This window comes from Sinocyclocheilus anshuiensis, unplaced genomic scaffold (genome assembly GCF_001515605.1).
Source record: "Sinocyclocheilus anshuiensis isolate Anshui unplaced genomic scaffold, SAMN03320099.WGS_v1.1 scaffold937, whole genome shotgun sequence".
Classification (NCBI taxonomy): Eukaryota; Metazoa; Chordata; class Actinopteri; order Cypriniformes; family Cyprinidae; genus Sinocyclocheilus; species Sinocyclocheilus anshuiensis.
The window spans coordinates 189,881-202,337 of record NW_015554129.1 but is presented as its reverse complement, the minus strand read 5'-3'; the positions used below and the strand labels follow the sequence as shown (position 1 = coordinate 202,337).

Below are 12,457 nucleotides of genomic sequence, written 5' to 3'. Positions count from 1 at the left end.
TTTAGAGTATTTAGAGTATCATTTCATTAAAGAAATAATTTCATATTTCCATAGTAATAATAATAATAATAATAATAATAGAAATTATTAAAAGTATCACCCACCCAAAAATGGGAAAAAATTGTGTCATCATTTACTCACCCGCATGGTCAAAAAGAGCCAAATAAAACAAAATATTTCTTGCTGAAGCTACTTTTTGTAATGTTTGTTTGATGCTTTACACAACAATGACTTTAAATGATCTTTTGGGAGTAATTTCTCAGTGTGATGTGCGATTAATAATTAGATTAATTAATCGCCACATCATGTAATTAATTAGATTAATCGCTCACCAGCCCTAAAAAAAAAGTGTAAAAAAAAAACTTTAGCGATTTTTTTCATATTATTAAAATTTCTTCACACTAAGACACACTTAAAGGTCCTTTGGGGAACCCAAAATATTTATTTTATATTTTTGAGAGTGTGTGCTGATATTTTTCTTATTTAAAATAAGAAGTTGTGGTGGGACACATCAAAAAACTTGACCTTTAAAAAAATAAAATTGTCAGTAACCTTAAGCTTATCCTTAGGGCTCGTGAACTGAGAAACCAAAATTCCCTTGATCTTTTGACATACAAGAGGTTCAGAACTCAAAACTTTCTCGTTAGTCTAAAAACAGCTTATATTGAAGGCAGTTTTCCAAAATGTCAGCTTGTGGAATGTATCACTGTATGATGTAGTAGTGTCCACAGAAGAAGATCGACATCGTCTGTTTAGCCCCACCCACCGATTCGCACATGTAGTGTTTACGAGAGAGGCGAACGCGCAGGTCTACACAGAAACCAAACGATAAAGATGCTCCGAATACATCAAGACGCTGTTCAGTGCCAAGTTGTAGAAAAACTGTTTGCGTTGCCTTCCTTCTGATCCCAACATTAGGAAAGAGTGGTGAGTTGTGAACACAAAAGTGTAAGTAACTGTTTTTATTACGTGATCACTATTGCTTTGTCTGCTAAACAGATCATTTGATATGAGTATTTATGTGTTTTTAACCTAAATCACTGCAGCTTCCATCTGTGCAGGACTTGCTGTCAAATATAAACAACTATTAGCCAATCACAGCAGTGTTTACTTCCGAGTCTACAATCCTCCAAGCCTATTCAAACAGAGCGTTCTGATGAGGCAGGTTAAAAACAGGACAGAAAATTGCTTATTACTTATAAATTATGGTGTTTTTTTTATGTAAAAATCTTGATAACATTGTAAGGGGACCTCAGAGAACAGTACAAAATAAAAAAACAATGTCAGTTCATGACCCCTTTAAAATCTACTGTGACCCCTATAGGGGACAATTTGTCATGAGATGACCACGATCAATAAAGAACTTTTAAAGATGGGTTATCACTTATGATCTGCGGCTAAATGTTGAGGTTGATTGCTTCACATTCCTGTCTTACTGAATATGTGCTTAATGACAGATTTTAGGTTTGGGTTCCATCTAATGAGGGGTTTGGTTTGCTTGTGTCCCATTACTCTGGGTCTAGTATGTCGTGACCAAATATCTCAAATCTTACGGGAGTCATTCGAGGCACAGCGAAATCAAAATGACAGCAGTTAAAGTGACTTTGCATTGCCAGACCGGGCAAATGCTACCCATCCCGATCCCACACAGCTTTGTTTATAACATCCCGGTGGGAGAGGTGTAGCTTCCAGCTCATCCCTCTTAAGATACTTTTAGACCAGACATCATTCAGTGCTGTGTATCAGTGTGCTGGTCTTTGTGTGTCTGTGTATGGTGGTGGATTGGTGCTCTTGAATCAGTCTTGACTCTTATAATGGCTCCTACAGGCCCTAATTGCAGGTCTTGAATGTCATTTGATCTGTCTGAAAGCGTCCGCAGACCAAAATGGCTTTTTCTTTCCTAGTGCTCACGCTGCACTATGTTGTTGTCCCTTTCCAGGATAAAAGTATGCTTTAATTTGTTCTTAATCCTCATGGTGCTGATGTGGTCTTTCTCTCTCTCTCTCTGTTTGTCTCAGGTGTGACTCTGTTTGTTGCTCTCTATGATTATGAGGCCCGTACAGAAGACGACCTCAGTTTCAGGAAAGGCGAGAAGTTTCAAATCATCAACAGCACGTAAGTCTAAGACCTGAAACATAAAGCATGTCCAAAATGGAAAATTAGCTCACTGCTTATTCACTTTAAACTGAATAATGTCAAAGCCCCTTTAAGGCTATTCAGTTCACCCGGCAACCGTATTCCTAACACCCCCATACAGCTATTTTCAGCCGTGCAAGAACAGTTTCTATGTACTTGAATGGAGAAAAACAGAAGTCTGTTTAACTGTTTGAATAAATTATGTTTCAATTATATTTTTAGAGTCAAGACAACCTGATCTTTTGAGAAAATCTAACTATTTTACATGGTGACAATTTCATGGGAATTCGTACAATGTGATTTGTATAGAAAATGACTTTTTTTAACTGTAAGTTGGCATTTGTTTTTCCTAGCCATATTTTTCCCATTAATACATATATGAGTGGATCGTCTTTGCTTCGTACAGTCTGTACAAATAATAACAGTATGCTACATTGTTACATGACTGATCATAAAGTATGCAAATGGTGACCAGTTATCATGTTGCAAATAAATATTGGTACTGTAGATTAAATGGTGTCCAATCAAGTAATACGTTGTGATAGAGATGTTAAAGGAAGAAAGTGTAATATGCGCACATCCAAAAAGCTTTAGGCAGGTGCTCAATCACATGGAGTAGTTCACTGTCAATAAACAAAAATCGGCACTACTGCTCTCCAAAAAGAAGTTTATTAAAATCACAACGTTTCCACTAGGGCTGCACGATAAATCGAAATGGAATCGAGATCGCGATTCGACAGAAGCTGCGATTGTCATGCGTATCTTTCAGTGAAGCACGGTTCTGTGATCAGCAGTAAATCTCCATCCAAAGGCCAGAGGGCGCTCTCGCGTTGAAACTCCAAATACACCTCGCAGAAGAAACCCAGGAAATACCTATCGCTGCAGCTGAATAAACAGAAGATTTAACTGCTTTCATTGATTCAACGTGACTAATAAACACACGACTATGGCAATATATGGTTTATCTGAGTTCTTATTATAATTTTCATTAAAATAAAGTATATTTATAATGCAATGCCTTTATCACTGCTTAAATACTATGAAATATGTTGCGTGCCTTATTCTGTGTAAGAAGCCACACCATCTCACAGAAGGATTTATTTCAAACACTCGACTGACGTTATGAGTTTGGAGTAAAAATATGTTATTAAATGTGGTATTTTCACATGCTTTCAGATGGAGCAGCATTTACTTCACAGAGCCGTAGTTCACTGAGAAGCTATGCAAACAGCTGTCATTATCGTGAACGATTTCTTCGATTTCAGAATCGCGCAATAAAATCGTCTGCGATTTTTTTTGCGTAACTTGTCAGTGAACTACTATGTTGGGCATTTTGAACATGAGTGTGTATTGAATCCTGTGATCAATTATTTTTTACCTAACATATTTTTGTGGCGTTGATATATTGACAATATTTTTCTTATATGGTGTGGCTCGGAGAATGAATTACTTGACTTCCAACAATTTTTAAACAGTAGTAGCGAACATCTTAAATTCACCATGGATTATGATACTTGCCAAGTTAGTTTTCTTGACCTTACTCATAATAAAAGTTAATAATAACTTGGTGACTGATTTAAGGATAAAAATACAATTTTACATGGTCAGAGTTTTCATCCTACTCGTTTAAAGAAAAGTCTTCCGATTAGTCAGTTCAAGAGGATTCGCAGGATTTGCACGTATAACGAAATGTATGAAAAACAATGTAAGGATTAATGTCAGAGCTTTTATGAGAGAGGTTACGCAAATAATTGGATTGGAGAAGCTGCGGCACGATTCGAAAATATCGATCAGAAAGAATGCCTTTCTCGAACACATGTAAAATCGACCATTATTTATATATTGATTATTATTGTTGTTTTATTTTTATATTTTTCCTTTTCGCTTTCGTTCACTGGATGATTGGGTAATTTGTTTGATTAATTGTATCAGGTGTGATAGATCATGTTGATAAATTGTACTCTTCTGATCACTTGTTGTTTGCCTGACGAAGACCTTAGGGTGGAAACTAGGGCTGCACGATTAATCGAAACGTTGTGATTTTAATAAACTTATTTTTTGAGAGCAGTAATGGCAGTGTGCCGATTTTTGTTTATTGACAGAGATGTTAAAGGACACATGTTATGTATTGGATAATACAGCTTGGCTTTAATTTATATTAAATTAGTAATTTTAACAGTGCTTTTTGGCCCACATAAATAAGACTTAAGTAGAGTACAATGGGGCTAAAGGCGCCTTTGATATTATTTTCCTCTAAATCACTAGATGGCACAAAAACTTAGATAGCACTTTCCAAAACATTCACTTTTCAAGATGCACGTGTATATTTGTCTGATCCTTGACGCGATCGCACGCAGCAGCGCAAAGTTAATTCTGTGCGTACTTGATCTAATATTTTATGTTTTTTAAAATGTTGTAGATTTAAGTAGCAAATTAGAATCGCTAAAATTAATGCATATATTTAGAGACAAAAGTCTTCTTAACAATTTTCAGTTTTGTTTAAGATAATTAAAGCAACAGTTTTTAAATAACGAAAGAATATGTATTTGGGGTAAAAAAAAGCGCCCCTGCTGTTGGGGCTAAAAGGCACAGTAATTAACATGATAATTAATAGACAGCTGACTTTTCCATTTGTTGACATGACATGGTTAGATTCAGATGGTAAATATCATATATTATGTTGGGTGTCCATATTAGAGATATTCACCATGTTTAGAATGAAACCATCGTATTAAAAAAAGCATGATATTAATCATATCATATAATAAAATATTATTTGTTGTTACTACTGTAAATAGGCTATATATTCAATTATTATTGGATCTCCTTCAATGCTTTCAGAATCTTTACTTATTAAAACAATTTTGTTTCTGTATTTTAAAATATATTTTTTATATTAACATTTTAATGACTATATTTATTGAACTTTTTTTTTTTTCAAAATAAGCAGAAAACAGTACGAACTTTGCTAAAGTGATTGTTTTGAACAAGTATTAACTTAGACATTGTTTAAAAAAAAACATTATTTTAGCTGAAGTATTTTTATCAATACCGTGTGCCCCGTGTGTGGGGTAAAAGGCCCCTCTTGCCACCTCATACATTTATAAGATTTTTAAACAAAATAAACAACTTGAATGATTTATTTTCACACAAAATCTGTTGCTCCATTAATGTTCAATACAAACGTATATGTATATTTTCTGCAATTATACATTTTAGTCGCAGTGAATAGCACATTTTTTCTTACGGTGTGCCTTTAGCCCCGTTGTATTTATTAATTACTCCTATAGTATTTGAAATATGGTTAAAGTGTACTGCTGAGTGTCCAGATGAGCATTTATAGTAAACTAAAATATACTTGAGTGTCGTTTCTACTGAAACTTGTATTTCATGTATATAAATATTTTTGTAATTACACATTTGTAATGATGAAGTTGCAATTTAGTACATTTTAAATATATTAACTTAAAAAGTAAGCTCAAAAAACAGTACGGTTAAAATGATTAGCAAGTACTTTAATTTGACATTATTACAAAGTGCACTTTTTAAGTGTACTGCAGAGTAAAGATCAGTAGTGTAAGTGTACTCTATTTAAGTGGCCTTTTATTTCATTAATATTACATTATCTGCAAGTACAGATTTTTTTTAACGGAACTTAAGATTTGAAGTCCAATTAAAGTGCACTACTTTTTCACAAGGGTTGTGTAACTTGTTTATATGCAATTCACACTGATTCATACTTAAAATCTACACATAAAGCAGTTGTTATGAATTTGATCCAATTTTAATTTGACCTCCTTAACTTCTGAATCCTATACAGATTGTAAGTTATTAAGCTTGTATTCCATTTTGTGCATTGCCGGAGTGTTTAACAATAGATTGCCCTCTGCTGGTGGTGATGTAGTCTCCACTGCTCCATACAGCATGTCTTCTCAAGCTATGCTATTATTATAATATATGGAAATGATATTTTGTGTGAAGAGGACAGGCTATTTGAGAGAGGAAGAGATTGGTTAGTGGAGAGGGGTATTACATGAAGGGCATGTTAAAGAGAGAGTAGAGCGTTATCGAATAAATGGGACATTCACAGAAGTACAGATCAGCTGTAGGCAGATTGGTTTTCCACTCTGTGTGTGAAAGTGTGTGTTGTGGATGTGGTTGTATACGTGTGGTGAAAGGTTTGTAGGAGAGAGATGCGAGACAATGGCAATATGAAATTAAATGAAAATATTCAAGGAAGAGAAGAATAGTTTTCGCTTTCTTTCTTGTGGTGTTTCTGTTTATTGGTTCATCTAAACAAAGGAATGAAAGAAACTTTAGTGACACTGACCTTTTGTTTTTCTGTGTATGAAGAGGTAAAAGAGTGTATAGGGTGTGTTGTGTTTTACATTTTAGTGGGAACATACTGAAGATGGATGAACAAACATATAACATATAATAAACATTTAATGAATTGAGGTATTGGATGAACAGATGCATGGACAAGTCTACTAAGACTAAAAATTCTCAAGTTCTGTCATGACAATAAGAAAATGTGTTTTTTCTCTGTCTTTGTCTGTTTGTTTCAGTGAAGGTGATTGGTGGGACGCCCGTTCTCTCACTACAGGAGGAACCGGCTACATTCCCAGCAATTATGTCGCCCCTGTGGACTCAATCCAGGCTGAGGAGTAAGTGTTGGATTAGTTGTGTGTGTGTTAATCTGAACTAACTGCCTGTGGTAAGGGTGGGGGTAAAGTGATGTAATTCTAATCGCTGCTACTTTAACCCATAGACCTCTCAGCAGGATGCATGACAAACCTCGGCCCACTCTAAATGAATCCAGATACAGTTGCAGTACAGGGTGGTTCCTGACTGTTATTGCTAGGCAACATTTGTGTTGTTGTTTGGGACAAATTACAAAGACACTTCCAAAAAACTGACCCATGTATTACCATTGTATCAAACCATATCTGAAGATTCTTATTGAAATGATTGGATTTTGCCCTCGAAATTTTGAATGCATCCTGATTCTGTCGCTTTTGTGCCCAAATTAAATTGCAAACACAATTTTTTGAAGCAAGTTTTCCAGTCACTCCCCTATTTTGTTGTTTTGACAAACATGTAGTCCCGTCCATTGGCAGAGACCACCATTGGTTGGGATAAATGTTGACATGTCAGACTTTGAATCTTGAGACTTTCAAGTCTTGAAACAGACTTGAAAACTTTTCTTCAGGAACCTACAAATGAATTGGCAAGGAAACATTTTAACACACACACACACACGAAATAAAATAAATACCCTCACACAGCTTTAAGTTTGTTTCAATCGTAACAAATTTAAAACAGAGCAGGAACAATTTTGCCAAACATGAAACTTTTAATTATGGTGTTTCTCCTGTGATTTCCTAAGTTACACTGTGTATTAAAATGATGTCAGATTTTTTTCAGTTTCATTTTCAAGAGCCAGATTGATGTCAGCTGCTGGCTTTTAGTCTAACATGCGTAACTTTAACCAGAAGGAGATGTTTGAGTGATGAAAGTTTGCAGATGTTTTCTGCATTTTTCTGATGTTATTTGTAAGGCCCCTCAGATTGCATGTTAACATATACAGCTGTAAAAACTTTTCCCAGCCATCCCTTTTTTTGTGATTAAGTGTACATATTTTCCTAAATAAAAATTCCCTTCGTTGTAACGTTATGAATAACATTAATATGGCACATTTTCAGAAAGAATGCATTCAGCAGATCCAAACAGGCCTGGCTTAATGAACAGTATTATTAAGAAATGCAGACTTGGAAGACTGATAAAGGCCCTCTTCCTCTCTGTCTGTCTCTCAGCTGGTATTTTGGAAAGTTGGGCCGAAAGGATGCAGAAAGGCAGCTTCTTTCTACAGGGAACCCACGTGGCACCTACCTGATCCGTGAGAGCGAAACCACTAAAGGTAATAAAGAATACTTACTGTACCACACAAGTCAAGTCAAGTCACCTTTATTTATATAGCGCTTTTAACAATACAGATTGTGTCAAAGCAGCTTTACAGTATTAAATAGGAAAATAGTGTGTCAATAATGCAAAAGGACAATAGTAAACACTCATTTTTCAGTTAAAGGCAGTTCATCATTGAATTCAGTGATGTCATCGTCCAGCTCAGTTCAGTTTAAATAGTATCTGTGCAATCAAGTCGACGATATCGCTGGTAATTCAGTGTCCCCAACTAAGCAAGCCAGAGGCGACAGCGCCAAGGAACTAAAACTCCATCGGTCACAGAATAGAGAAAAAACCTTGGGAGAAACCAGGCTCAGTCAGGGGGCCAGTTCTCCTCTGGCCAGACGAAACCAGCAGTTCAATTCCAGGCTGCAGCAAAGTCAGATTGTGCAGAGGACTCAACTGGTTCCTGTGGTCTTGTCCACACAACACCATTACTGTACTTAAAGATGTGATTCATGAAGAGTTTAATTATTCCAATTCCGGTTATGATATTAATTTTTTCAAACTAAAGTAAACTAGTGTATGACTATAAAATTAGAATTTTGAGTGAATTATTCTTTTACCGATTTTGGTTTCTAAATGGTTCTGTTGTGTTGTGCTGTATGCTTTTAGTTCGCTAAGAAAAATTGGCATAAAAATGAAGAAATGGCTCATAAAATTCATTGGTTCTATAATCGGCAACACTTGTTGTGCTGTTTTGCTCTGTAAATTGAGTAACTGTGTTTCTGTGCCATCGTAGTGCAGGAAACTGCATTCAAAGTTTTTTTTTTTTACTGTATAGTGTGCAACAGGTGAGTTCTGCAAGTACAAAAACCATTAATTTTCTCCATAGGGGAGCTAAGTTTTTTTTAACAATAATTTGTAAAACATTAAATGAAAACCGAGGATGTTGCAAGGTTGTTAATCAATGGGCCCACATTATTTCAACTTATTTTTTAAATATTACTTTTTAAAAGCATAATTCCTAGTGGAAAAACTACATTACCAATGATTGTGCAAAGAAATCGCAAAAAATAGCCACACACTCCCAGGAAGCACTGCGAATAAGTAAATTGAGTTGGTTTCCCTTGACTATCAAACTAATAAACATAATGTATGATAAATATATACATAATCTACATCCTCAAATCAGTAGTTTTATATTTATCCATCATTTTTAATTCAATCATATCAAATTTGGCACTTATCAGGATTGTACTTCTTATTAAGCCGTTAGGTACAAAGTGTTTTACATTTGTCTTTTTGTTGGATTTTTACAACAGTTCTTCTAGAACCTAGTGGAACCAGTGAAAAACAATCTGTTCTCTGTTCTCACCCCTAACTGTGCTACACACAACACCATCTACTGCATTGCACAGCACTACAATACACTATTTACCACACTGCACTGTATTACTGCACTACAGACACACTTCTGTTTTGTGTCTGTGTGGCAGGTGCCTTCTCTTTGTCTATCCGGGACTGGGACGATGTGAAGGGGGACCACGTGAAACATTATAAAATCCGTAAACTGGACAGTGGAGGATATTACATCACCACTAGAGCTCAGTTTGAGACGCTTCAACAGCTGGTCCAGCATTACACGGGTAACACACATAGGCATGCTTCTCATTCCACAGAGCTCAGTATATCTCATTTCATAGTCTGACATGCAAAATGATTGTAAGTAATTATAGTTTTAACTTAGAGGCATGGTTATATATCCCATAATGCCATTCACAGTGCTTTTACAGCTCTCTACAGGAGGCGGCACTGCTCCAGTCATCTGAATAGCTCTCAATAGGATGTACTTTGCCTATGCTCCAGTTAACATATTGACTGCTAATGCATCTAGAATGAGTCGTATGGATTTTAGATAGCGTGTGCACTTTGCTTCTTCCTTGACTTCCCATACTGAGCCCAGAGAACAAACATACACACAGATACTTCTAATAATACATCCTCATGATGACCGTAACTGTGTATCAGCATCAGTTGCTGTGTTGATGCTACTCTAAAGTGTTTGCTTTGGCTTGACACTTTCTCATTGTTGACCTTCTTCGCTTTCAGAAGCAGAGCTTTGTGTTTGTCTCTGTAATGTTCCCTGTTACGGCAGTGCATTTAAAGGGGTGGTTGACTGGGTTTTTTCTAGGCTTGATTGTGTTTATGGGGTGCAGTCTAACATGTGTTCATGCTTCGTTTTTTAAAAACCGCATTATTTTTCACATAATTTACCTTTATTCCACACCGATCTGTCCCTTCTCTGAGAAACGCCTCGATTATTTCCTGTTTTTATGAAGCCCCTCATTACACACTAACTAATGTTAAAAAAGTGAAATCGCAATCAACCACCCCTTTAAAGAAGACTCTGCAGTCTGTTTCTTCATTTGCTTCGATAGCTTGGTTCCACCGCCCAGCCCTGTCCCCTGGTCTCTTGTCACGTTGTATTATTTGGCGCATCTGAATCGTAAATGTGAAAAAAAAGCATCAGCTCCTTACAACTGTAGCTAGGTAAGAACACGGGATGGGTGAAAATCAATTCAGAAATCCATCATTACTCTCTCTCATCCATTCTGTATGGATCCACAAAAAATGCATGATCATAATTTCAAATCAAAATTATTAATAATACTGTTTTGTTTTTTGAAAGGTCAAATGCAGGACAAAATATTACATGTGCTATGCAGTGTGTATCATCTGCAGAGGCATTTATAGCTTAAAAATGTGCACTTACAGTACAGGACACTACATACAAATATATTTGAAATAAAGTTTAAGGTCGCTCTAATGGGGCATTTAATTTATGCAAAAACTTCAGAGCCGCATTTGAGATCATTATAGGACTGTGACGAGTGGGGGCGGGGCCGAGAGCCGTGGGAACGGAGCGAGGCCGGTGGAGTAATTGATGATGAGCGACACCTGCACCACTCACCGGTCTCGAGTCCCACGGAGGAGCTCCAGAAGGATAAAAGGAGGAGTGACGACAGTGAAAGAGGAGAGAAGTCCAGGCCTGGTCCTGGTCCTCCTTTTATCCTTCCGGAGCTCCTCCGTGGGACTCAAGACATGTCACTAAAGAAATTGTAATTCATCATCCAAATGAATCAAGCGGTTTAGTCCAAGTCTTCTGAAATGAACTTATCCGATTCACATCAGATCTATTTCCACATAATGAATGAGGCCTGAAACCGATCTGAGACGATCAGAATCCATGTGCTTTTTGTGGGTCATATCTCTGCCACATGGGAGGAAAATTGGAATTGGGTCACTTGTGCCATGTACTGTAGTGTAAATGCGGCCTATGATGCACAAATTTAATTTAGGCTTTTATTAACATATAAACACTGATCTTTCGCATATACATGGATCATATAAAATATGGCAAACAAGCTCTCAAATATGCTTGCTTGATGTACAAGAACCAGTGAGGTTTGTTCTTACATGTCAGGTAAGTAATGCTTGGACTTTCAATGGCGTATCAGAAATTTAATTAAAAATATCTTTGTGTTTCAAAGATTAATGAAAAATGTATGGTTTCAGAATGACTAGAGTAAATGATGACAGAATTTCCATTTTTGGTTGAACTATCCCTTTAAGAAATCCATTATACTAAAATAGGCTAATTGCATGGTTACTTTAATACCAGTTTGGACCCATACTGCATTCTACATGAAACATAGCCCGGAAATCATTTTAAAATGGACTGGTGTGTGGTACTTTGTCATGTAGTCAAACTTTAAATCAGGAGTGCTCAGTCCTGTTCCTGGAGATCTACCTTCAGCTCCAACCCTGATCCAACACAACTGAACCAACTAATAATGATCTTCAGGAGCACTTGATAATTACAGACAGGTGTGTTTGATCAGGGTTGAAACTGATGTTGATATTGATGGCTGATGAGGCCAGATACATGCTCGGGTTCCTCAAGCTCAGAGCAGATGGTACTCAGTGACTGATTCCTGAAATGATGCATCTATTGGTGCCAAGTGTTCTGTTATCTCAGCTTTAAAGTCCGGAGTAAACATTGCTGTAGTGTTGTAGGAAAATGCCACACATGAACCCTTTGCTAAATGTCAAAATATGCCCATCAGGCACAGGGCCTCATTAAGACCGCACGGGGTCCCGGGGCTATGACTTACTGCAGGGCCCCCCATCACAATAATGATATATATATATAGTGTACAACGGAGCTAAAGACCCACCTTAAGAAAAAATTTATAATTGCAGAAAAAATATATACGTTGTATTGAACATTAATGGAGCAACAGATTTTGTGTGAAAATGAATAATTCAAGTTGTTTATTTTGTTTAAAAATTGTATAAATGTATGAGGTGGCAAGAGGGGCCTTTTACCCCACACACGGGGTAAAAGGCTCAC

At 36.5% G+C, this 12,457-nt stretch overlaps 1 protein-coding gene across 5 annotated transcripts in view; it reads left to right on the top strand.

The window, feature by feature from the left end:
* The window catches only part of fynb (FYN proto-oncogene, Src family tyrosine kinase b), an 86,453-nt gene that overhangs the window by 56,554 nt on the left and 17,442 nt on the right, over positions 1 to 12,457 (top strand). For all 5 annotated transcript variants that reach the window (XM_016462788.1, XM_016462787.1, XM_016462784.1 and 2 more), the window contains exons 4-7: positions 2,019 to 2,115; positions 6,705 to 6,803; positions 7,953 to 8,056; positions 9,540 to 9,689. In XM_016462788.1, coding sequence (XP_016318274.1) covers positions 2,019 to 2,115; positions 6,705 to 6,803; positions 7,953 to 8,056; positions 9,540 to 9,689 — 450 coding nt within the window. The remainder of the gene's footprint in view (positions 1 to 2,018; positions 2,116 to 6,704; positions 6,804 to 7,952; positions 8,057 to 9,539; positions 9,690 to 12,457) is intronic.